At 39.0% G+C, this 27,960-nt stretch overlaps 1 protein-coding gene across 2 annotated transcripts in view; it reads right to left on the bottom strand.

The window, feature by feature from the left end:
- RET (ret proto-oncogene) overlaps nucleotides 1-27,960 on the bottom strand; it is a 73,542-nt gene that overhangs the window by 29,662 nt on the left and 15,920 nt on the right. For both annotated transcript variants that reach the window (XM_033066415.1, XM_033066417.1), the window contains exons 2-4: nucleotides 2,636-2,884; nucleotides 795-1,076; nucleotides 80-321 (exon numbers count right to left, since the gene is read on the bottom strand). In XM_033066415.1, coding sequence (XP_032922306.1) covers nucleotides 80-321; nucleotides 795-1,076; nucleotides 2,636-2,884 — 773 coding nt within the window. The remainder of the gene's footprint in view (nucleotides 1-79; nucleotides 322-794; nucleotides 1,077-2,635; nucleotides 2,885-27,960) is intronic.

Here is a 27,960-nt window from a genome sequence, read left to right as displayed (position 1 = left end):
GTGCTTCCCACGAGTCCTGCCTCCCACTGCTGTGCTCCTACTTCAGGGACCAGGTAAAGGAGAACATGACCAACGTTACCTCTTTCCTGTTGAACTCCACGACAGCATCTGCAGTATCGGTGCCGTTGGGAAGGAAGGGAGGAGAGTCATCTTCATCTAACACGTTCACCAGGAAAGGCACCTCCACCTGCATTTCCCGGAGTCCCTCTCTGACGGTGCACTTGGCAATGAGCTCGTACCTCTCCCTCTCCTCCCGATCCAGGCGCTGCGTCACCCGCACGGCCGTGGAGTTCTCGTTGTACCGAAAGGGAACACCTTCAGCTGCAAAACAGCCCCAGCACACACAGGCACAATCAGCCCCACTACAGGGCTCTCATGGCTTTAATACTCTTCTGCAGTTCAAATCCATTTGGACATCATGACTGCACAATAACACAGACTCAGAAGTGAAACAGAAGGAACTTGTGTGGTTATGTTAGGGTAGGGAGAAAGCATGGAATATATGGGAAGATTCCACAGTTCTAAAGCAGCACAATTTAAAGCTCAGGATATCATCAGTTTACTCTTAGCAGATATAAAATTCTAAAACTGATCTTTTCTTTAGGGAAGGGGATAGCCCTTCTTCCCATTTCTTCTGCATATCTCAAAGGTAAAATATTCAGGCTCAGTTTACGTTTGCAAATGAATTTCCTTTACAGAACAAAATCTAGAACATCCACTACAAAAGAGATCCTTTAACAGCGCAGCTGTTTGAATCTATCACTAATACATGAGCAGCCCAGATCCAGTTTTACCTGCAATCAGTTTGTAGGAAATGCTGAGATTCTGACACAGATGATGAACTGAGGGTAACTGGAGCTGATGAAAAGTACCAGGTGGTTTATTCTCCTTGATGTGAAAGGAGAGATCCATTTCTGTGAAGCAAAGCTGCCTTGCTGTCAGGGAACTGCAAGCTGGTGCAGTAGCATTGATCAAAGAGAGGAAAATTGTGGTGCGTGTAGTGGAGTCACATTCTTTCTCTTGGAAAGGGTGGACATACAGCATCACCTTGGGTAATGGCTTCCAATTTCCAACAGCTTCAGGAGGAAGAAACCAGCATAAGAATTATTTCACAGAAGACATGCCAACTTTTCCTTATATTCTATCCTAGTCCATTATTCCATAAATGATCTTTTAATCCTACTATGTGGCAAAGCAACTCTTCAATATGCCAGGGATGGTGGGAAGACCTTAAACCTTAATAATCCAAATAAGCCTGAAACTACCGGGCTTGGCACCAACTTGGCATTATAGAATCTCAAAACCAATACCAGTGTCTGACATAAAAACACATTACTGGCAGTAATCAGCTCTTTGACAGGACTGCCTTTTGAAAAGACTAGGGCAGAGAGGGGGTAGAAATAGGAAAATAATGCACGAGATGGCAACAGATATTCATGACCAACAGATATTCAGGACCAACATTTCAGTCACAGCATTCCAACAGTATGGACCAAATTGTCTAGGTTCAGAGAACAGACTGCTTCATCATTTTGAAATATAAAGAGGCAGACAAAAGATAAAACAGGAGTTAAAACCAACCTGTGGCATCTACTAATACATCCTCAAGCCTTGTTTTGATTCCCTTGGCTTGACTACAGACAGCACAGTAATACCTCTGTAATAGATCTAACTCACTTGAAAAGAAGTTCTAGGTCACTTTGATCTGTATGAACGAAACAAGGCTCTCAAGTGTTAAGCAGCTATTCCTCCTCTGTTCAGCACAAACATTTGATATACATGAATGCCAAGTACCAAAAATGGATGAACTATCAAACACTCAGCACTTCAAAAATAAAGCATTAAGTGTCTGAAGTTGAAAATTTAAACATCAAGGCACCTAAGGTAGTGTTGATATATGGATCTTACGAACTGAAGACAGTTACTAGAGACTCTCCTCAACAGTAAAATTTCTGCAACTGATCACAGTGGTATGTCATTATCTCCTCATCCATTTTCTCCTCCACCATCTAATGATACCTAATTTCCTCATAGATCAAAATCACCACAACCAATTTACTGCCAGAGCATAAAAGAAGAGATAAAAAACTGAGATAATGAATTTTTGTAGTTCAACAGTAAGCTTCGCTAACAAAACCAAATCTCAAGAGGAGAGAGGTACAATTACCCATTTCTTCTAAAAGCTCTTTGGTGTTACATGCCAATATAATTTGTGAATCCATGTCACCAGAATTCAAGGACCATTTAAGTAAGAATTTGAACCACTCTCACAAGCATTTGTCTGGAAATGTCTAACACAATGGAACTGGTCTGACTTGAATCAGTGGATGAATAAACTGCAAATCTCAGTGTAAAGTTGTGACCTAGACAGCTGTGAAATGCAGAAAAAAAAGTTTCCAATAATGCAACAGTCCCAACCTACTGGAGCTCCCAGTGTGACCAACAGGATCTGTCTCAGGTCAGCATCTGCTTTGGCATATTGCTGTGGGTTTTACTGGGTCTGGCTCCTCATTTTAAAAGGGCAGATGTGTATTTTCCAAATTTGATGCTCATCTTCCAATGGAGAAATCTCATTGTCTGAACATATTTAAGAACAGATAGCTCAAGAAGAAAAGCTGGTTCATCTCATACTTACATAGCATGTTAAAGTCCTCTCTATCCAGGCTTTTGCTGAGGTAGAGAAGCCCTGTTTTTTCTTTGATTTGGAACCAATTATTTTCATGTCTTCCTCGAGAAATGATGAGATTCTGGCACAGATGGAAGTGGGCGACTTCCTCAGGTGAATCCTTCAGGGCATGGATGCGCAGGAGAGGCATTCCTGCTGGCTCATCAATGTAGACATTCTCCAAGTACTCCTTCCTGGGGAAGTACAGCCCCAAGGCCACTGCAAAGGAAGGCACACAAGACAAGAGGTAAGCCCAGCCAAATGATTTTTGCACTGGTGTTTTCTTAACAGATGTGTTCTCCAAAGAAACAAAGCATTCTTGAGAAGTAAAGAAGCATTAAAAAGGATGTGGAAAAAGGCAGATCCTCATCTAGTGTAACTAAATACAGTTTTACTTCACTGAAGCAAAGGACACAGTCACCAAAAATATGACATAAACATATCATTTATGTTCAACTACAAAATTAACTGCTTTTTGAAAGCAAAACTGCTTTGCTTTAGACAAGGCCCAGTTTAAGATGAACACTTAAGGAAGCTCTGCTTGCCAGATTTTACTTAAGTTCCTATCTGGCACACTCAGTTGTGATGCCATCACCTCACAGATGATATTCAAAGAGTATCACACCCTTTCAAAGCCTTTAAACATGCTCTCTGTTGAGAGAAAACACAAAAATTTATCAATGCCTTGCCCACTTTTCCTCAGGTTACATAAAACCCCTCTTTATAGAGCCTTTTGGGCTCTCCTCTTTCTAAACAGGCCAGCATGATACTTTTGGTACAGAAAATGGGAGTTATTTTAAAAAATACTAGAAGTGTTCTAAGTATTTCAAATATGACAGATGGGAAAGCTGAGAAGTGAGCAAGAAGGGAAACATACATTTATTTTTTAGTGCAATGACTGTGACTGCCCTGATCATTTCCCACCCTGGCACTGAAGGTATTTGCGTTTAACAGGGTTCAACTGCACCTTGATGCCTGTTTCTTCAGCTGATCCCACCTCACCAGGGCACTGGGCAATGGCCTCTCTACCTGTTTGCAGTGCTTCCCTTCCAATTTCACTTCTTGCAAATGTGATCACAGTGGAATGCTTGATTTGCAAGGAGGGGACAAAGTGATGCTCACTGCTCACACAGACTGAAATACTGGAACTGTCACTCTTGGACTTTTATGTACTTGTTGTCATCCAGCAGAATACATGAACACTGAAGAATTACGCATCATTTCATCCAACTGATAAGGAGTCAGGCATATAAAAAACTCACACATCTGCTGAACAAATGTAAACAATAACAACTTCCATATGCCACTAATACAAAGCTCTCGCAGCTTAAATCAAGCCAGATACAACTGGAAATGATGGTAATGCAGCAGTAAAATCAGGGATATAATGCCAAAACACCTTCAGAATAGCATCAGCCTATAGCACATATTTATGTATTAGTCTGGGATCCATTCACTGTTCTACTGAACAGAGTGCACCACAAACAAACTGTACATAAGAGACCTCTAATTTCATTTAGAAATACCACAGAAACCATTGTACCTTGCAATGATTTATGACATCATCTGTATCCCTGGATGCAATTACATCCATCAGCTTGTCAGAGGCCCATTATTTTTTTTTCTACATATACTTTGCAATATATGAATAAAGTGGTAAAGTAATATGGTAGGAGAATTTGTTCCAAAGGAATTAATCCAAAGAGAAACCAACCAGCGTCTTTGTGAGAGTTTTAGAAAAGCATTAACTCTTGACATTCTCTGTCCAGAAAAAAATCCCTACTTTTGATTCTGGTGCTATCACCCTCTCTTCTTTGTAAGTGAGATTCCTGAACACTTGTATTAAATTTCAAATATTTTTTTCAGTCTCTTCATCTTTTTTGAAGTGCAGGAAAACCTGGGGAATATGTGCTGCTAGAACTCCTAACAAATGGGTTCAGTAACAAGAGGAATAAGGTGATATCTAAACACAAAGCCCAGTCCCAGTGCAAGACTCCTCTGAGGTATTTTGTGTAAAAAGTTGATTTTAAAATAATGAACATTTCTTCACAAAAAATGCAGCACTGAAAATTCACTACTCAAGGCTAAAAAATTACTTTCAATTCACAAATGCATACAAATGAGGGTTACACAAGAGCAGCTGTTATTTCCTTATTTCCAAGACTGGGGTGAACAGTCCTGTGTGCTCACATCAGGCAGTACAAGAACCAGCACCACTGCAGAGATAAATCACCTCCAGCAGAAGGAGCACATATAGAGTATATATAAACAATATCAATGTGTAGCATGGGAAGTTGGAAAGGGAAGAAAATGAAATATTTTGAGTTGCAATTATTTGCTTCCTTATCTTAAACAAGTGTGCTAATGTTTAAATGCTTTGCTCTACAAATGAGGGCTCACACTGCATGCAGGTACAGTCATGTTTAACCCAGCACAGAAATAATGATACAGACATGGCCACTTGAATGCCTGAAACCTGGCATGTAATGCATCTCAGCAGTCAGCATCCCAACTGCTCTGCATTTGAAAGAAAAAGTTAATATTGATGCTGCAGACTCTCTGAAGTTCTTTGGCATCAGTTCACAGGAGGAGTCTTCTTCACTGTCAGAAAGAAAGGGAAAAAAAAATCCTGTAATATAAAAAAACCTGATTTCTCTGTAAATAATAGAAATACAAAGCAATGCTTTGTATTTTGAAGAAAGAAGGATTCCTTAATAAAATAATTTAGCATTTATACACCAATTAGCTGGAAATCTATTTCACAAGTTTCAAAGTCACTTCAAGGAATTAGAGAAAGCTGCTCTAGGAGATTTAAATAAGCATGTGATATTTTTCTACTCAATTCAAATCTAAAACTTATTAAACTAAATTCTGTCCATCAAAAGTGTTAGTTCTTAGTACAGAGCAGACTTCCATATTGAGGACAATATCCAAGGATACTTTTAAGTGACACCAGCGAAAATGTCAAACTTTCATATTTTACTTAGGAAACAAGTATTTGAAGTGAAGAGACTTTATAACACTGCAAAATAAAATAACAAAATATATATAAATTTGATTTAGCCACATAGTAAGATTTACCCAATGTTGTGACATTACTGGGATTTTGTAAAGTGGTTTGTGTCGCTATGACTCAAGCACTGAAAGAGATGAGAGCTATGCAACAGACTGCCCAGGTCACAGCCACACTGCATATAAATCTCTGCGGCTAATTTTAAAGGAGACCTTTGAAGTAGAAATGTAGCATCCATTTCTCAGAGCTGTGTTCATTCCTTTAAGTCCTAGTGAGTTTAAACCAGATTCAATAAACTTGCCATCTGGCAAGTATGCTGCAGGAGGAAGAGGTTCTAATCCTGGTCACAGTTCCTTGTGTCCTGAAAAACAAAAAATCCATTTCTAAGGACTTGTGCAAGCTTCCTATGGAAGCCAGATGGAGTTTTTAATGAATCTGCCATTTAAATAAAGAGGAATTGAGATGGTTACATTCAAAACTGATGGTTAAAGTGCTTTTGCTTAGGAATTAAAAGCAGAGAAAAATTCTGTGTTACAAGCTTGAATGAAATGCACCACAAGAAGGTTGTGCTCTGTAACATCACAGTATCATTAAAATATTCTGGCATCTGTGAACATTTTTTAGAGGATGCTTCAGCTCTCTCTACTACAGTCAGCACAGGAAACATGGCAACTTCTGATGGATGAGCAGTATTATGGGATAATAGCATATCAGTAACACACAGAAGAGAAAAGTGATCACGTTTAAGCGGATGTAATGCTACTAACTAATAGCTCCTACAGGAAATAGATACAGTTATGACAGCAGTTTTCCAGTTCAGGGAGAGAAAGCAGGTAAAATGAGAGTACAGAAATGAGATTATGTGTACTTTGAAGCCTTCATGATTGCCTTTTGAAATAAGGCAATTTTTCATGTGGCTTTTTTCAGTCATGAATGATTAGGTAAATAATGCCTTTTTTGATTCAAATTGATTTTTTTCTCTACACAATATGCTGTACAAAACTTTAGCTGTTTTTAGTGCTTTTTATGCTTGCCACTATCATCTGGAGTAGCATTTGGGGACGGCTCTTGATGAGAACTATTAAAGTGATAACAGCAACATTCTTAATATCAACCTCGATGACAGAAAATACACATTAAGTTTTTAGCCACAAAATGAAGGAGCAGGAAATTTTTTATTAGATATAGAGGAAGACTTGACTGTAAGGCATTCTCCCAAACAATGTCTGTAACCACCTTTGAAGGTACAACTACAGACTTCAAACAAACAGTTTTGAAGTAGCAGATGTCTTATGGAGTTCACAGCCAAAATTCAAAGTTTGAATGGTCATTGCTTGGTTCAAGTTACACTATGCATTTGAACAAAAGGTTCACTCTTGATTTAAAAAATTCAAATTGTTGAAATATAACATTACTTGCTGAAGTTATTCTGGGTTTCATTACTCATGTAATTGAAAACTGTCTCTCAAGCCTGAGTATCTGTCACCTTCAAACTTCTTCTCACTAGTCATGTTAATACACTTTTTTCCAGTAAATTAAAATCTTCACAGATCTCATGGTGCCTGCTGGATGAACATGCATTTAAAAACACTAGGACCAGTTTGATTTAAAAAAAAAGATAAAAGGGAAAAATGGAAATGGTTTTTTTTTTTCATTCAGCAAGTAGCATACATCTATATAACCCACATTTGACAAAATTTACTCAGAGCTTCTCAGCATTTTGGAGGACAACAGAACAATTTATTTAGAACAGAACACCCCACGCAATCAAAATTTTTGACATGCATCTCCAAGAAAAGGGAGATGCTTTTAATGCAATGATAGCCCTGTCAATGTAACATACAAGATTTAATGATATAACAGATGAACATGGGAGTCTGTTGTTAATAATCCTCCATTTCTTGCACAGCATCAGATTTCAACAGGCAATTATCTGTCAAGGTTAGTTTTGTGCTCCTGAAATAATTATCTTTACTTCTGACAAGTAGCCATTATGTTCCATTACTAGTATTAATATAGCTAATGTTCCATTCATCAGAGAACAAGGCCAGTAATACACTTTTCTATTTTAAATTAAAGAACTTGTCCACTTAATTCCCTTCTAGTCTCTACACAATTAGGAAATAAACTTGCCCTCATAAACCAAAAAGTCTGTAATTTAGGAAAAACACTGTCACTTGACAGAAAAGTAGTATGGGCCAGCAGAGCTAGAAACATCACTTTGGATTCAGTCATCAGCTGAGCAGGTGGTCAGGCACGAGCCAGCCTGCACCAGCCATTAGCACAGCTCAGTAGCAGGATGCTATTTGCTTTTAAGTGTGGCATTTTTAAGCTGATCACTACAGAAATTGTAACAGATGTGGCATGAACTCAAGAACGTAAGAAACTGTACTGAAGTGAAAATGAATTTTTTTCCATTTTTTCACAAGGTTTCCCCTCTGGAGCCTAGGTTAGAATGGATCAGAGAAAGACCACTGTAGGGATTCACACCAGAATTTTCTTACAGTGGCTGTAACCAAACTTACGGAGCTGGGTAATTGCAAGATGTCACCTGTTGTGTACATTTACATGCAGCACAATTGCTGCAGAACAACAGAATAAATTTCAGTACCAGCAGCCTCAGTGAAATACATGTGCTGTGCAGAACATGATACCTCCAGGGAGAACAGGTCCTTACGAAGTGATGCTAAGCAGAAACAGTCCTTAACTGGAATATACTCCAGACCTGTTAAACTGCTCTGCTTTAACTTAATTGCCTCTCTTGCGATTTTCCTCACCAGATTCCCACGCTCATATTGAAAATAACCCTGAATTTTAGCCTGAAAATATAGAAATTAGGTAGAAACAAATATTATATCAGGTATTATGTTAAATATAATGTTATATAACATATAATTATAAAAGATACAAATATAGAATTAGTAGTAAATATTCCACTAGTCAACCAAATGAGAAAGACTTTCTGGTACAGGAAACTAAGACAGACATGGTAAAACAGAAGGATGGACCTGACAAAAAGAAAGTTTGTTTCCTATATCAGGCATATTGAATATAAATACAGAAAATGTTCAGATCAAAGACAGACCCTAAATTTATCAAAAAGTAACAAATTTTCATTTGTGAGAATAATTTTTGTCTCAATTCAAAACAGGAAAATCTGTGCAGCTCAGGATCTGCCACAGAACAGGACAGCACCTCTGCTGAAGCTTCTTTTGTGAGTTCAGATCGAGGTCAAACCTGTGCCTACACTTTTCTTTCAGAGCCAGCACCTCTACATAAGTTGGAGAAAATTCCTCTAAGTGCCACAAAGGCTAGAAGTTTCCTTCCTCTTGCATTCTTAGGATCTGTTGTTTGTTTTGGGGTTTTTTATTACTTTAGCAAAAAGATTTTTGATGCTTCATTGTTCTAAATGCCAGTGTTAGCAGAACTTAAACAACCTCTTGTAGAAATTAATATGCATGGAAAGCTTCTGTGAGAGATTGCAGGAGTTTCTGAAAATTCTTTAGATACTGATTCTGCAACTTCTCCATATTTGTGTGATTAAATACTTCTTTAAAGTATGGCTTAATTGTCTGAAAATACCTGGATGCAGTTTTGCTCTGCAAGAGTACAGAGCTGAAATGTAAGACAAGGAAACTCTCTACTGTATTGCAGTACAAATTACATTAATAAATACTTAATAGAATTTATTTATGTATTATGTGTACGTAAGGATTGCAATAAAGAGAAGCTAGAGAAGACCGGTGATGTGTCTCACTGTTCTGTGCTAAAACTGACACAATACTTGTATCAAAACCATAAAATCCTCAATTAATAATGTTGAGACATACAAGTGTTCTACAGCCTTGTTATACTTTAATTAGCTCTCACATATATTTACTCTAACAGTGCTGAGCTCATACAGAAGGTAAACATTATAGTAGCAATTTGGAGAACAAAGTACTGATAACCAAATATATTTGATTCATAAAAACATAAAAATAAATCACAGGACACTTATCTGCAGAAATTGTTCAGCATACTTGATAAGATGAAAAGATCCTTAAAGCCAAAGACAAATAAGTTTAAATTCATTATCTTCGTTAAAAGGATATTGGCATCACAATACATTTCCTACATTAAGATACAGATCTAGATAACTGTTCTGATTCCTTAATAAATATAGAGTACAACATTTTCACAATCCCAAGTCATGAAAATGAATGAAAACCAATTAACTGTTGATTTATGACAAAGATTTGTATATGCACAAACTCCTGCATTCCATTACTACTTAAGCTCAAATTTCTCCATTTCTCTTCCTCCAGCTGCACTTGATTCTGCATCACTAAAATGAACACAAGTCTTCCTGTCAATTATAAATAGATGAAGTCAGACATAAGGGATCACTTTCTGACAGCTCAGTGCAGTTCACAAACACCTCCATCCATTTCCTCTGCCTAAGCCACCTCCAGAGAGAAAACATGCTCAGGTGAAATAAGTACCAGTATTTCTCACCAATAGCTTCTTTCCCCCTCAGCATCACTGGACTGGAGCAATTGACCAAAGAACCTTGACCAAATGTAACAGCACCAATTCAGAATAATTGCACAATGTTTAATTATTGTCTTGATCAACACCAGTGACCCTGCACCTGGGTTCTGGTGAGAAGAGCCTGACTTTCAGAGAAAAGTTGCATGCAATACCTTCTCATTTTCTAGGGAGTGCATGACTTCACAGCATCTGGATCGAATTTTTACTTTGGATTCTCCACTGTTGCACTGCAAAACCTGTTTTCTGTATTTATCGCAGATGTGTAAAAATTAGCCCGCTAGACATCTTGTAGTAACATAGGAAACAGCTCAGCCTGAATTGTGTTTTATCCATATCTAGAATCTCTAGCTTCCCTTATTTTCTCCAATTCCTGCAGCTCATGAAAGAGAGAGACAGGGCAGTATAATTACTGCCATACAGCAGGAGGCAATCAATGAAAACTTTTGCTGCTGGTGGTTGAAAAGTTGCCAGAAAAATGATAATGACATGAACGTCCACCCCTCACTGCAAAGTGCTCTGCTATTAAGAGCTGCTATTCTCTTTCCAAACACTCAAGGGAGCTATGAGCCTGCAGTTCAATTTTTCAGTCCAGGAAGTGAAAACTTACTGCAACTGTGAGCTTATTTGTTTATTGATTTATTTAAAGTTTTGTCTTGAATTAACAGAGCATTTTGGTTCAATCATTATATTTTAGGTAACCTGTGAAATCAAATGCAGAACATAAGCTCTTATCCTATTGTTGTTTTTATATTTTATTATCATTCTAATGCATATACAAATAAGAACTAAAATACTATTAAGACACACTTTCACTTCTTGAATCTCTAATTCCTTAAGACACTCTGGCAGAGAATACATTTTCTTAAGTGCTCTTACAAGGCAGACTGCTTCTAAATAGTTTCATAAAAATCAATATCACACCTGCCATCATAAAAAAAAAAAAAAGGAAAAAAAAAAGAAAGAAAAGACAAGAACCCCCACCAATCACCCAACTGTGAACATCCCTGTTTAATAAAATAGAACTTTTCCTTTGGGGACTTTCAGTCATTACCGCACAGTAGCTACTCATTATGCTGTTGTCTTAAAGCATGAATGTTGTCAGCAGAAGGGCAGAATTGTATTGACAAGGCTTGGAAAGGGGCCGACAGACCACTACTGATATGTGCTGGGCACTGCTGCCGGTTCCAGACAGCTCTTCTCTGCTGGCTCTGAGACAGACACGAACTCCATCGCATCACCGACAAGGATACCAATGAACTAGAGAAGTCTAAAAGAAACAACAGTAAAAGCAGCAGTAAAATCTGGAATAGCAGGGGGCTTTACAGGATTTTACTTTATTTTCCTTTAAGTGAACTTCTGGGTTCCAGCCCAGTCCCTTGCTAGAGGGCATGCCAAACCACCACAGACTGCCAAGCAAGCGCATGCACAAAACAATCCTCCTCTGAATATTAAAGAATGAATTTGATTAATGCATTTCATAACTATTTCAACGCCTTTTTTACTTTACAAACATTTTTACTGTAAGAGCTAAAACTTTGCCCCATGTTTACACCCTCCACTGACAACAGAAAAGAAGCAATTCTTTGTATCTCTGACAGATACAGTCACTTTTGATAAAGATTTTGCTAATGTTGCTATGCTGCAGTTTCTCTGTTGGATAACTTCTTACTGTCTTTAATTATTAGTTATTTCTTCTACATCAAGGTCTGCACTGAGTCCTGGCTTGCACTGATGCACACAGATAGTCCTTGATGCTGACATTTATTCTGAACTCAGACTACCAGAGCAGTCATTCTGATCACACGTTTTTGATGTATAAACAAACTGTAAGTGACAGACCCAGAGTCAAAGGAAGTGCTATCATCCTTCAGAGATTAGCTGCTGGGCAGCCTGACCCAAAAACATATTGAAACACAAAGTTTATACATTTACATTTTCCTCAGATGGTGAGACTGATGCTTTCTGCTCTGTCCATGGGCTTAAAACACCTCCAGTGGCATCTTCTGTCACAAAGAAGTAATCAGGTTTTGTTATATCACAGTATCTCCATGCACACTTCATCAAGGCATTTTGATTTTTCAACTCCTCTGCAAAGGTGCCTGTTGCACTATTTCAACAAGAGCTCATGTTTTAAATTTAAGTGTCAGTAGAAAACCTCATTTCCTCTGCTTCCTCTCTTTCCTGATCAAGGCAGCAATATTCACAGGCTAGCAGATTGTAACATACAATGAAAACACAAGTTCAGATTTCAACTGAATACCACAGAAATGCAAATTAAAAACTTGGGTGACTGTTAAGAAGTGCCTTTTCCTACCTATGCCTTAAACAACCCCCCCCTACACCACAAACATTGTCATCAACAAACCAAGCTGGGGTTTAAAGTCATGCTATGTGACTCAAGTGTGTTCACTTTTCTGTGAAAGTTTCTCATTAAACAGATTCCCTGCATCAGGAATAAAAAGCTCCCTGGCTTGATGTTTTTTATTATAAAGACTTAACAAAGCTTAAGTTTATAGCATACACTTATCTATTCCCATTTTATCATTAATGACACCTGCTACATTTCATGCCAAAAGGAGGTGACAACATACAAACCTTTACAACTTCCAGATTTCTTTCTGTGCCACAGCTACCATGAATATGCTCACAGTAGGGTGGATTCTTTCTCTCATGAATCTCCTCTGCCAACAGGGTCAGGACTCAAGGTCAAAGCTAAATGTTCCTAGAATTTGTGAAGTCAGTGTGACAAAAAGACAAGAAATGGAAAAAAATCCCAACAACAATAAAAACCGTGCTGGACTAAACCCCTGGGATTCTCATGCTGCATGGGATTAAGAAAAACTGGCTTAGGAAATTTCAGATCAAAGGTCCAATTTGCAGGTGCAATTAGAAAAACTGAGAAAGAGAAGAAGGAAATGCAGCATGATCTCTATAATATACTTACATGTCCATAACAAAACATAACCTGTGTAAATCATTATAGTCAGAAACTCAGTTTCAGTTTTAACATGGATCTACATTGATTCTAGACTCCACCACTATGTGTATGATGCAGATACCTAGGAAATTTCTGGAATAGTTTCAGGCTACAGAATAAAAGGTTCAGGGTATAACTCAATCTTCAGGTCACAAATGTCCCTGATGAGCACTAAAGCCACCTCCCATAGCATTACCCAACCACAGGTGTATGTTTTTACATTTTTTTGGCACACATTTCTTTTGCTGAAGTGCTAATATTTTTTTGAGGACAGTAAAATCCACTGGGCAACTGCTCTCTTTGCTAAGCATACTTCAGTGTGAAAAAAGTGAGGACAGAGCTGCTTAAAAGTATTTTGGGGCTTTCCAATTGCTTTGCTCTGGAATGAACATTGACAAGTTCTGCTGGCCCTCCCTGGGAGTTCCCACACACCGGCTGGCAGAGATGAAAGCAGTCAGAAGGAAAATAAATGTCATCCCTTTCCATATTTCTCCAATTTAAAGCAATTACCAATTTAACAAACACTGGTTTAAAGGAAAGAGAGGATTCTGGCTTTCAGGTTGCATGAATCATTTCAAAGGCAATGCTGTTCCCAGTGACTATTCCCTTGTTTTTGTATGTTATTAGAAAGGGCTTGACCTCCCATATTTTTCCACGCACTGGAGAAGACTTTGCTCAGCTAGCCAACCCAATTGCATGTGCATTTGGAGCACAATGAAGCAAAGGAAAAAGGAAAAAAGGATCTAACCTCGTTTCTGGTACAAAAGGACTTCCAGGGAAGCCTGGCCCACTCATGCCACTTTGAACATTCCTTGGGACGTTCTCTGCACAGATCTGCCTCCAAGTACTTCAACATATCAGTTCCAGTAATCCTGCAAATCCAGTAGCCCACTGAGAGACAAGACAATTGCAGGAAGGAATTCATACAAGTCCTATATTTAGCATTGGCATCACACTTACATTTTAATGGTATACAAAAAATAAAATGTCAGGAGCACTGAAAGCCCTGACCACAGTATGACCTTCTGCATGAGCTTACAAACTCGCACATAGAACTGAGTGCTTCAGAAAGATGGAAGACAATCAGCAGGCATCAGATGCTTGGTTACATGGATTACAGTTACTGTTGAAGAAAAGACAGAAGTCTGGGGAGCAAAACAATAGGGCAAGATTCATAGAAACAGACCTCTACTTGTCAGCATTTCTGACTAACTTTCAAGTTCACCTCTGACTGGTCCTTCTGAAAAAGAAGGATCTTCACAGACTCACAACTATGTCTCACTCAAGGACACACAGTGGGCTCAAAAATTTCCCTAAATGCTCCAAAGTTTTAAGGACCAGGTGTTTTTCATCAGCAGTCTTGTGTCTTAGACTGAAAAGAAGTTGGGAAGAGCCGGGCAGGAGACATGTAAAATGGCTGGAAGTTTCACCTCAACATGAGGAAGAGCTTCTTTCCACAGAGCAGTGGAACAGGCAGCCCAGGGGCATCAGGGAGCCTCCCTCTCTGGAGACATTCCAAAGCCACCCAGACACGACCCTGCCTTGGCTGGAGGGTGGGACTGGATGATGTGCAGAGTCCCTTCCAGCCCTACCAGCTCTGGGATAGCACAGCTGGCAGCACTGCCAAGCCTGCCCCCACTCACAGAGCAGCGCTGGATGTGCAGCACTCCAGCTCTCCCCAGAGAACACACATCAGGAGCACAGGAACCACCTGCTTTAATACAGTTCATGTTCCTGAACAGCAGTCCATGCTGCTGCCTAAGCAGTGCTGAGCACCAGGCTAGGCGCAGAACTGACAACCCCAGGCACACCTCACTAAAATACCTATTTTTAATACAATCACAGCCTCACCCAGACTTGCTGAGGTCAAGAACTCTGTAAGACTTCACCAGCTTTGAGAGTACAGGCAACATTTTGCAAATACTTGCTGACAGGTTAAGAAGACAAATTTTATCATATCCACAGTGACATAATGTGTGAGAGTATGGGTTACACCTAAGGAGAGAAAGATGCATCCTGGAGGACTATTGCATAAAAATGTTTAGTCAAAAAGAATGAGAAAGTGCTATGTTTTAAGAACTTACACAAAAGAAAACATATTTAAAAGTCTCAGTTACAATTCCCTGGGTAATGGTGTATGTTGTTTTAAACTTCTTTGTCCAGAATTTAGGTTCAAAATGTTATTTGGATGATTAGCACTATTCTAAGGGTTTAATGTGGTTTTCTCTAGCTTTAATTCAGCAATATTTTGTTTTGAAGGTTGGACAATATTCCCTTTTAAACCAAAATTAATGTAGCACATCAATTGTAATTTTTCAATGATCCCCATCCATTTGAATGAATGCTACTTTACCAAAAAGCCCAGTGGAGTCACTCAGTCTATATCATTAAACCCACTATTTCTTATTGGATGCCATAAGGACTTTGTGGACCTACTCAAACCTTCTTGGCTGACCCAATTTTTGCTGAAATACGACTTTTTACCAAGATCACATTGCTCTCACTCTGCAAATGGGAATGCCTAGCTGCAGATATTCTATTTTGTTTTGTCTTTGCACATTTGATTGGCAAACCTCAGAAAGGGTCTCACATGTTGCTGCAGTGAAGATCAACAATGTAATTTTAAAATTAGATTTATTCATTACGGGTTTAATCCACTTTTCTCTGAAAAAAGGCAGAGCAAATCAACTTATACAGCTGTATGAGCAAAATATAACTCTTCTGGAGCAGCAGACAGAGTTATACAAAAGGCTTCTGTGGTAAGGTTGAAGTCCAGAATAGACTGGGCAACCTCCATGGCTGTATGTCTTGGATCCACTGTAAATTGGATCCACCTGCTCACCTGCAGACAGCATTTCCAATTCCTCAGCACTACCCTAATCATGGGAGGTTAGTCCATCTCTGAGACACCTTGGCCATCTCTCAAGCATATACAGTTACCAGGAGCTGCTCCACTTCTAAAGGAAAATTGAGAAGGCACAACAGATGGTATTTGATCAGAAACAGTGGTCTTGTGCTATAGATTTTTAAAAAGCAGCATATCACAGAATCACAGAATTCTTGAGATTGGCAGGGACCTCTGGTGATCATCTGGTCCAACACTCCTACTCAAGCAACACCACCTAAAGCCACTTGTCCTGTTACTCAAGACAACCTTTTTCATGCCAAGCCCAGAAGCAGGCCAGCCAAAAGACATTTTGATCACACAGAGACATTTACAGTCACAATAGTACTTCACACACTTCATTTTTGATTCAAGAAAATTAAGTTGTACGCAAGCGGAAAATGATCTTCCTAGAAATGTTTCCTTTTACAAAATAAGAGCTGTCTGCCAAGGATTAAAAGCAGCAGCAAGTTTATATGTATTTGATACTGATAAAAGCAAACAAAATGAATATACATAGAATCCACACTTAATAATCTATATAGGCTAATAAAAACTGCACTACAAAAAAAAAATCTTGCTTTTTTAACCAGTAACCATGCTTTTTTTTCTGGAGCAATTTGGATTAAATCTGTCTCTTCATTATGGAGAACCCTGTTCTCTAAAACAAATAATTTACCCTAGAAAGCTCATAAATGAAGCTGTTAGCTAACATTCAGCATATCTTTATTACACAGTCCAATGTTTCAAATACAGAAACAAAGCAAGAACAAGATTAAGGCTGCCCATATTTCTCTTCTTTTTTAAACAATTTACATATCAACACTTAAACTTCGTCCTGGTTATGCACAAACTACACTACATACTAGCATATGCTCATTCACAAGCATGAATACACATCTGTGAAAATCTCATGAAAGCAGTCACACAGATACACACACTCTTTGAACCCCAATCTTTTAGACAGTCAAGAACTGCTCAGCATAAATACTCATATGCTCTTTTTCTAGATAGGGTATTAAGTGTGCACGGATTTTATATCTGAATGCATTACTACTTCCAGTAGATCTTACAGAATTGTAATTAGTTTTTCCAGTGTTAACTTCCAGAAGCCTGTAAGTTTGTTCTTATAGTTTCACACCCCTCCTAACCTCCTGCACAGCTCTAGTTCCCAAGTTTTCCTTTCATCATCAAACAATTGGCACCCACAGCCCTCCAGAGCTCCGGCAAACCAAAAGCCTCCTATTTATTAGCTTCTAGCTACAGACAGAGAAAAGTGAGCGAAGCTGGACTGTTTTCACAAATAATGCACCACAATCAAGTTTCCAGTCCTGGAAATACAGTTCATGTGGCTGTAAAAGCACAAGTGGTTCACAAGTGGTGAAGCAAAGGTACTCAGGCAGTCTGCGTTGAGCTCGTGTCTTGAGGCCCTGGGACCTTTGTGCCACAACCTTTGCTGTTACTGGCAATGCCAGCAGAAGCTGCTCTCACCCACATTTTGTCTCTTTTTCTCCAACTCCATTGCCTCAGCTGTGGCACCCACTGTGGAACTGCATGTGACTAAAGGAGCAAGCTGGGCTTAAACCAGCCATGTCCAGAAGGAAGGATGTACAGACAGCCCATGGCCTGTCCAAAGGAGCAAAGGAGAAAAGTGGTTCCCATTCCTTCCCCCTTCCCCTCTGCCAGAGCAAGGAAGACTTAACTGCTCTTTAAAAGCTGCTGCTTGCAATCCAGTCAATTACAATTACTCAAAACATCCTCACTTGAAGACGATAATGCTTCAAAGGGATTTTCCAGAATTTTTTCACTTGCCCTCAAGGTGCCACATGTTCCCCAGGGAAGGAAAGGCTGGCAGCCAGGGGACACAGGGATGACACTGTGAGGCACTGTCAACTGAGTTAAAGCTTGAGGCTTTCACTGGATCAAGCTCTGAGGGCGGCTCACTCACCAAGACCGCAACCAAGAGACTCCATTCCACTGGCAGGACTTGTGAGACAGCAGCACCGAGTTATTTGTTTGGGAAACACGTGTGACTTGTCCATCTGCACAAAAAACGTATGCTAAGGTCTTTTAATGAGGACTACATGCAATATATGATAAGAGAACAGATTGCTGCATTACCTCTTCCACCATAATCCAGACAGATTGTCAGGCAGACTGGGTCGGTCACCATGTGGTTTGTTTTTTTGTTTTGTTTTTGTTTTTTTACAATTCCTCGGAAAACCGACAAAAGAAACATAGCAAAACCCAATGAAAGAGTTGATGGCTTTTGTATTTTGGCCTTACTTTACTCTGCCTTTGGGATGATGAACTTTCTCACACGTTTGATTGATGTAACCAGCTTAACTGATTAATCACTTTGCCTCCTAGCAGTTCCTTCCTGCTTATAGCCAAGGAAACAGTCAATTAGGACTGTAATTAATTCTTCCTTTCATGATGGGGTAAATTTGGAAGGTTGTGACCACATGAATGCAGGCAGTGCAGCTGGTTAATCTGCAACCCTGAACCTCATGCTCCTAATGAACAAACTACAGCTCTTATACTTCAAACAACAGACAAAACACCCCAGTCCTCTACAGTCCATTTGGATACCAACAAAATTGCACATGGAGGAAACACATTCAACCAGGCAGTTGCACTGAAAAAATCTGTGAATGTGCTTTTATGTCAAACACATAAAGAAAACCATCAAAAACTACAAGACAAAGCAAAGCAATGAAAACTAGTAAACCAAGGTTAAGCACATTCAACAACTGGGCACAGCTAGTACAACAGATTTTTAGCACAAACATTGGAAAACATCTGGATATAATGGATAAAATTTTCTCCATCATGATTGAACAACTAAACTAGTTGCTCTTCTAAAATGAACTCCACCACGACAACAGACCTTGAGAGGCAGAAATTAAATCAGGGAAAGTGCATCTTGAACAGACTGTTCAAATGTCAGTCTACACAGCTACCTCACACCTTTCTCACCTTAAGGTAGCAGCTTTCAGCAAATATCTAAGGATGAATTCAGAGTATTTTAGTAGTTGACTGCACTCTTACAAGCTGCATCCCTTTATCTGCATTACCTTTCAATTATACTGACTCCAGAAAACACAGAGATCTCCTTCTCAAAGGTACCATGAGTTTGGAGATGGTTAGATTATTTTCATGAAGTAGTTTTGGAAAACATGTTCTAAGTATCTAAAAAATATTCTGGATGGTCAGATCACATGAATTCTATAATACTTTAAATGATTTAATGTATCTTATACTGAGCATAACTGGCTACATCTGGTAAAAGCAAGATACAGAGGCAGATGAGCAAACCAGTGGGAATAAGCTTCTGAAATTACAAGTGAGACAAAAAAGATGCCTTAATTAAAATTTTTTTGAATGAGTGAAGAGGTGATACTGAGTTCCATGTTCGCAAATTTGCTCTCAGAGTTACATATCTGGATCAGACTGCAGACTGAGAAGTTTGGTTTCCTGCCCAGATCAGCTGCAGAGTAATTTCATGAAATTATCACAATTCAATAGAGAGACATGAAAAAAACCTTAACTTCTGTTTTGCTTCAGCCTTGAAAATTGCTGAATTCACATACAGTTTAATTTGTGTCTGTACTTTGCTCCTCTGAACATTCCAAATGGAAATATCATTATTAACTTAATCCAAATCATCATTACCTTCAGACTCAGCTCCTACCTATCCCTCCCTCCCTTTTTTAAAGCCCCATCAAAAGGAAAAATTGCTAATGAACATGCTAAGTAATGTAGCAGCTCTCTAATGCTCATCATTATTTACATGGAAACAGAAATGAGTACTTAAAATAATAATAGTTGGTAATTTGATCACAGATTCCAGATGATTTCCAATTTTTAAGGCATTAACCACAATAAAGTTTATTATTACATTATCTCTACTTATTCTTCCATGAGTGGAATAAAACTGTGTCAGAAAGGAACAGCTGAATAAGACAATTACTTTTATTCCTCTGCATGTACACAAACGTGTACCCAGAAAAGCGCTGGATATAACTTTAATTATAAAATATTTATTTTCAACCAAATAATATTTGAAATAATCTCTTTGAAAAAGATCAAGCTAACATCATGCCAATTTTTTTTCAAATAACCAAACAGATGTCCCAATGAAATTTGCCATTATTCTTTCCAGGAGGAGAGCCTCCATGACTTTTCCAGTAACTTTAACAGAATTCACTCCAATTCTGTTTTCCTGGACAACATACTAGGAAAAAATGGCAAACTGGTGTTCTGAACTCTTCTTATGAGGAAAATACCATTAAATCAATCTTCATTGACACTAAAACACCAGTTTGAGCAGTAAAGTGCTATATTCTGTACACTATTCGATTGGGATTGTTTGTTTTCTTAAAACTTATAGGTAACTACAAGGAATACAGTTTTAGCAGCGTGTCATCCAGAAGATACTAATGTATAGTTAGGTGGCCACATACACAAATCATCAATGAGTATGCCTACATAGAAAAGTGCCTCTGTCTTATCAGTATACACTACTTGGGTATAACTTGATTCTTCTGTCTGTATTTTTCTTCACATTCTAAACCAAAGGAAGCATACTGCTGAACTTCTCCCTTTTATTAGGGTTTGTTCTCTGAACTATTTGTAATGACTACAAATTTGCCTGTTTCCCATGTAAAGACAACTACTGCAACTGTTGAAAGAACTAGAGGGAAAAGCTTCAAAGCAAAACAAAAGCAAGCAACCAACTGTGAAACTGAAGTATTAAGACAATTGGCTTGGTATTACTCATGAGAAGAAAAAAAAGAGGGTTAAAGTAAATGAGTAGTTCATTAGAACTATTATCAGTATGGTATGTGAGGTGCACTGTGGATGTGTAGTATCACTCTACACACCTTAGAAAACAAAGGCATCCTGCTAATACACAGCTGACACGGATGCAGACTGGGAGCCTCGCAATTGAGTTCTGATTTTATCAACTCTTAGAATTAAGTCTACCTCCGGCCAGGAAGCCATGCAGATGAGGAACCTGCTGCACTGATCACTGTTCCAAGTCACTGATCTGACAGAGAAGGCTTCAGTGGCTCAGGAAGCAAAGCCTAGACCAGGGGTTCTAACAAGTGGTTGAAAAAAGCCACTTAGAGAGGCCTCCTGGATTACACCACCATCAGCTACATCAATTCTGTGTACACTGTCAAGGGGCTGGAAGAAAGGCAAACCTGATCTTAAATGTCATTCCATCCCCTGCAAGCACTCAGTGTGTTAGTTCTGCTCTCAAACTAATATCCATTGAAAGATGATTAAGGTTACTGACAAAATAAGGCTGTTGAGAAGTGTCTGATGGGGACTGCCGCTTTGAGGAGCAAAATATCCACAGAGAATCTCAATGTCCAAAGTCTCCCAGTCCACATCTCCTCCTGCCAAACCATAATAGTACAAAATTATGGAATATTTTTTGTACTGACTGGGTAAATACTCATTTGGTTTAAAATCACATGAACAGGGAGAAAAAAAGAAGTCATGTTTGTTTACATATTCATGGTTGTTTGCTGGTAGCAACAAAGTTTTTGAATTGCCAGCATATTTCTTTCATTCTTTTCACAGACCTTATGCTCTTTTCACAAGTATCTGACTTAGGACATGAAAAGAAGTTCCAACACTAGGGTGACAAATATTTACTGGCCCAAACAGAAAAGCACAGGACAGTTTGAATATGAAGTTCTACAACAGCTCTAAGCTACTCTAAGATGCAAACGATTTCTTCTTTGCTGCGGGTTTTCACAGTATAATGGATACAATTTTGCGGTGTAGTTTCTGTGTGGATAAGTATTGCCAAGCCCTTAAAAACATAAATGTGAAATTGTATCACCTCATTAGAGAATTCTTCCCCATCACTGTAGTACTAAGTGGTCTCACCATGTTTAATGTATTTCCATTTCTTTGAGTTGTCAAGAATCTTATCCCTGTTTCACACCTGGGAACTGGGGCACAGAAAGGTCAAGAATATATCTAAATGGCAAAACTATGTCCATCAGGTAAAATCTCTAACACAGATGTGTCTCCAGTGCACACCTAATCCACTTACAATCTGTTTTTATGGATAAAATTTCCTTTGCAAAGAGAAGCTGGAAGTAGTAAGGGAGTTATATCTGAACAGAAAGTTCCTCTCTAAGAGGGCTTTGCACTGATACACTGCATACCAAGGGATCCATAACCAAGGGGACATAACCAAAACCATGCACCCTGCTTTGTCACAGGCACCTCACTGAACTGAGGGTCTAATAAATTATAGATTAAAGCCCTGGTCACGATATCATCTCTCTTCTTGCTGTGATTCTTGTAAAATTGTACAAAAAGGACTTTCAAAAACAACTTTAAAAGAGCCAGAAGGTCTCTTTATGAAGGCATCTACAAAGACTTAAAAATAACAAAAAAAAATCAAAGCATTAGAGCAGAACTTTTCTCAGATGGTATCTGCTGATGGCCAAGGCATGCTCTGCATCCAGCGCCGCAGGCATGTCCTGAGCAGCTGGAGATGTGAGCACCCAACACCCACACAGCACATGGAGCTCACCCAGGGTCTGCAGGGTGCTGAGGGACTCCAGAGGCTCCTCTGGGCTCAGTGGCATGAGACCAGGGCTGCAGCAGGGGATACTCAAGGACAAGGACTGCAGGGAATACTGCCACAAACTCCCTGAGAGAACGTCATTCAATGGCAGCTTAAATTTACTGGATTAAGGCAATGCAACAGCAGTGTTACTGAAATGGCTTTGGTTTTGGATCTTAGGTGTTCTTGAGTTCCAAGATTTTAGCTAATTATTTTGAGGCTTATCCATCAAAATAAGAAGGGCCTGATAGGAAATGATCACAAACAGCAGCAGCTGCTATGCATAGATGCTACTGATACAGAGACAGCTGGGTACACATTTCTGCGGTCATTTCCTTGATGAATAGAGAGTGCACTGTTGCACATAGAAATGGCATTGTCAGCCCCTCTCAAAACACTATAGGTTCAGTCCTGGTCTGAATGACTAAGACTTGTCTTTAAGCGACAGAAAGGCTCCAATAGCTGTCACTCCTTGTCCTGGTGGCATTCCATGCCTAGGAAGACAAGAGCTTTCACCAGCAGCTCTCTAACCTGCAAGGCACGCATCCGATTCTGCTAAAGGTTACAACAGACATGTCCCTTAAGTGCACAGAGAACAGAGGTTTTATAAAGGATACTCATTCAGCCAGCTAGGTTGGTGCTCCAGCAGCAGCCAGAACAACATGTCACAAGGCCTCTGGGGAGACAGAACTCACTGCTCCAGGCGGGTAGCCCAGGACAGTTGGCAGAACAATGCAAGAGAAAGAGGAAATCTCTTCAAAGGCTAACAGGGGAAGGGGCAAAACATGGGCATGTTGAAGCCTGCTCCTAAATGTCATTATTCAAGGGGAAGTTAATGACTCTTCCCTCATACACAGGATGTGCTCTTCCCCATAAGCTATCATTTAAAGAATCAACTAGTACTAACTAAGCACGCTATTAGCTGTTGATATTTAATAATACAAGAACAGAAGCCACAGTTCTAGCCTTGCCAGGCCTCTTGATTGAGGGCAGCATCGTAACTAACAGTGCCTTCAGCACTTTGACAGGTTCAGGAGGTTAGTGCACATTTCTGACAGGATTTGCACATCAGTGCTTTACTGAACCACTCACTAACCAACCTTTCTGGACAAAACAAAACAAACAAAAAATCTTGTGGCCTTAGGAAAAAACCCAGCAAAATTACGACATTTTCTCACAGGGTGTTGCTCCAAACCTTTGGATGAGCAGCATCTATAAACCTCAGATTGAATTTCTCCATTGTATCAGCAAAATGATTATTCAGTAATTGATATACTGGTGCCCCAGTGAACAGAACTGCCCAAGAGTTACTGATATGTCAGTACCTCAGGGCATGAAGAAGGAAATCATCGGTAATACAGAGCGTTGATGAAGAAAAACTCCAAGGTGCTTCTATGTTAAATCAAGCCAGATCAGTAAACAGAAGAATCTCAAAGCAGGAATACAGCACTCTATTTCTATAGAATCCACATTTGCACCCTGAATACCTGAATCTGTTATGGATGTCTTAGCCCCCAGAGAAAAAAATCAAAACACAAAAAATTCAAACAGTCAACCAAAAAAATTACAACAAAATCCCCCCAAAAAACCCAAACAAAAAAGTAAAAGAGAAAACTAAAAAAAAAAAGAAAAAAAATAAACACACAAAAAATTCATGCAGAACCCTACTAAACCATTTCCACAAAAGCAACAATCCAAGCTAAACAAATTTTGGAAGAAGATATTATCTGCATTAACCAGCTACAAAGCTTTAAAAGGCTATAAAAATACAAGAGCCAATATACAAGGAAATGCATAAGCAAATGCAAAACAAGACCAAAACCTAGGAAAATCATTTTCCAAGCTTCCTTCTCATGAAATGAATTAGGTCATGGAACAGTCCCCATTGCTCAGGCAGGCTGAAGTTGGACAGAACACTGGAAATGCATACTGCAGGGAAACTTGGAAGCCAGACTCTTTTAAAAGTCCTTTCCATCTTTAGCCTTTCTTACTCTACAACCAACAGGTCTGAACAGTTATAGAGATTCCAGGTTTTCACTAAAACAAGGAGATATTTGTCATTGCAAAGCTGCCTCTAACAGGCAGGCCAGAGCTGCTCAAAGGAACGAGATAAAACAGAGATGTCAGAGCTCTCCCGCTGAGAGCTTTAGTCCGAGCGCTCGGTTTAGCAGCATGAAGATGTTTGTGCTGCCTGCAAGAGGACTTCAAATGGTTTGTCTACAGAAATTACTTTAGACAAATATTTTACATGACATCATCCAACTACATTAAGTCAGTTCAATTACTGGTAATCAACTTAGAATATATCTGTGTAGTTATTTTTAGAGGTTTTACTGAGGTTTATTAGGAGAACATATTCTGGCACTCCCTTTATTAAGATGCCATAATGCTCAGCTATTTTGGAAAAGGACAATTTTATTTTTATGCCTTTTGTGTAACATTTGGGGTTTTGAACAGTTTTATCTTTTCTTACGCTCCCCAGAGTTAGTTACTTCTGAGGACAAATGTCCATTGATTAACAATAAAAACACACAGGTTGCAGAGAATTTAATTAAGGGACAGACTACAGAGCACTGGGTCTAACTATCCAGGAATTTGCTTCTCCCTTCTCAATGAAGCTCAAGGAAAACACTCAAAGTCCTGACAGCCTCAGGGAAGTTACGTTTCTCATTTTCAGAGTTCAAAATTACACACAGCATGCAAAGGACAGTAGAGTTTCCAATAAACATACTGGGATAGCCAATCCCACATTTTGGATGCTGCTGGGATGTGCTAACTCAGTGGCAGGGGGATCTTCAGCCCAGCCCTTGCTGTGGGGGCTACACTACAATTTCCTGCACAATAAAAGAGTTTCAGCAGCACGCAGGAAGGGCAGGCTCGTATGTGCTACCATCACTACAAAGGGAAACTTCACTCCTCAGGGAGCTGGGAAAGGGAGTAAATGTATTTTAAAATCTTCTTCTGCTTACCTATTTCACAAGGATGTTGCCTTACCCCTCATGTCATAATAGAGTAGGATGGAATCCATAAAAATAATATTAAGCTAACATGAGTGTGGTGAGGATAAGACAATGCAAGTTAAAAAAAATTTAAAAAGGTCTCCCTCCCATTCTATACTTCCACCCTTTCTTCAGACTAGCTTTTATTACCCAACCAACATTTTTTAAGGGTCTGTTTTGTTTTCTATACACATGTAACTCCCATTACTGTCAGTGGAAATTATGTATGCACATCAGTAGCAAACCAGACTGCAGGATATTTAGCTCTCTAAGGTATCCATGTCCCTGTTACAGTCATGATTCAGGAGAAAAGCCAACAAATATATTTGGAATCCTGCCTTTAAACAAACGCCATATTACAACAGGCAAAAGTACCGCCTGATTCTTCCAAATGGAGGAAATACACAAGAGAGAATCCTACTTAAACCAACAAAAGACTGGATTAACAGCATTTATCTTTTTCCACCATTCCCTCAATGCTGCAGTGTCTCACACGATGAAATTTATCAGAAATATCTCTTTATAGAAACAAAGGATTTTTCACTAACCTTTATACAGAAATAGTTTAAAAAAATACAGCAATACTTGAGAATAGCAAACAAGAAGACTGTAATATTTAGTTACTAGAACTAAGAGTACTTTTCCATTCACAGACCACAAAGAGCTTTTACAATATTGGATCTCCATCACCATAAATCGGAGGGGGAAATAACAGGTAAAGTGGAAGAAATTTGGCCAAGAACTGAAATGAAAAGGAAACCATTTTTCCTAATTCCTCATCTGACATTTTGTCTCTGCAGCTGTCAAGCTCTTCTTGACAAGTCAGTGTGTTGCCCTCTCAGAAGCCAAAATCCCATGAGATCATGGAGGTTGCTCTTTCCCACATAAAGAATCCTGATATGCAGAAGCTCTGACACTAACCTGTTCATTCAACTTGCCATTATTCCCCCAAGTATGAACAAACCTCCCTTCAGATGCCTACACCAGTTCAGTTCCTCAGGCTTTTATATTCATGCCCCTTCAGTGTTCCTTGACTTCTAAGGCTAAGAGTGAAAAACACACATTAGCAGCAGCATATTCATCACTGTGCCTTAAAATCAGAGGAAGGCACTTGAATTCCAGTAAGAGCACGTCTTTGCATTCCACCACTAATCATCTCACTGCAACATTTTCCCTAAACCACACTCAATGTTTTTATTAAGAAATTAAATCTAATCATCAGTGCAGGGATATGAACTACATAGTCTCTGGGCACAGACACTTGTCCTGCCAGGCTACACACCACGAGACTGTAAAAGCAATCATGTTTTTTAAAACTGTATTTCTTCAATGAACTCACTGCTCTGTCTGTGCCAAATGCAATTCTGACAGGGTCTCAAAACCAACACAAAAGGTGAAATGAAACTTAATGAGAGTTCTGCAGCTGAAATCCACAAAGCTTGATCCTACCCGAAGTTATTTCACTTCTGTCACAGGAGGAAAATTCATAATAGACCTTAAGCTCCCTCTGAACACCTCTGTTTGAAAAAACAGACCCATATTAGCAGTGTATTAGCAGTCACAAATGCTAGTCTAGACATTACAGCTACAGCCTCCTTCTTTAATCCTCTCTGGCTCATATGTATCTGCATCCACTAGACTGTTCTCATCCACATGGTTTTCTTGGCAATTTGGATCTCTCAAGGAACCTGGTCTGAATACTGCTCTAGAAATACCCAGTGCAGTTTTACTCATAAAAGTGATTAATTGAAGACTCTAAGCTGTTACTACCTTGAATAGGAAATAAAATGTCACTCAGCAAGCCATAAATCATGAAAGCTGCCAATAAAAGCACCTGAACAGTGCAAGTCAGAATCATGCAAGCCTACTATCTGGAGAAAAAGTGCATCCTTGCAACAAAATAATACCAATTACTTGTTTTATTAAACAGCTATAAACTTTTCGGACAATAGTTGACTTTGTGCAAAATATCTTTCCCTGATTTATCATGGATAACAAGCTTGTGGATGCAAATATTCAGGCATTTTTAATTTTATTCTTTTCTTTTTAAGGGTGTGAGTCATAAGGATTGATCCAAGCCCTCTGAAGGTAGCAGGGATTGTCAATGTTTGGACAAAATTTAAACTCTTTGGTGGATGCCTATCTTATCTCCTACTAGTTCATTTATTTATCTACCTTCCCCCTCCCTCTTAATAATTTAACACAGAGACAGCAAAGAATTGCTTCACTCTCAAGTAACATATTGACTTTGTAAGGAGTAAATGAAACAAATTAATTCATTTAGTAAAACT

Source organism: Catharus ustulatus, chromosome 8 (genome assembly GCF_009819885.2).
Source record: "Catharus ustulatus isolate bCatUst1 chromosome 8, bCatUst1.pri.v2, whole genome shotgun sequence".
Taxonomy (NCBI): domain Eukaryota; kingdom Metazoa; phylum Chordata; class Aves; order Passeriformes; family Turdidae; genus Catharus; species Catharus ustulatus.
The sequence above is the reverse complement of the archived record's forward strand: the minus strand, read 5'-3'. Positions and strand labels throughout refer to the sequence as shown.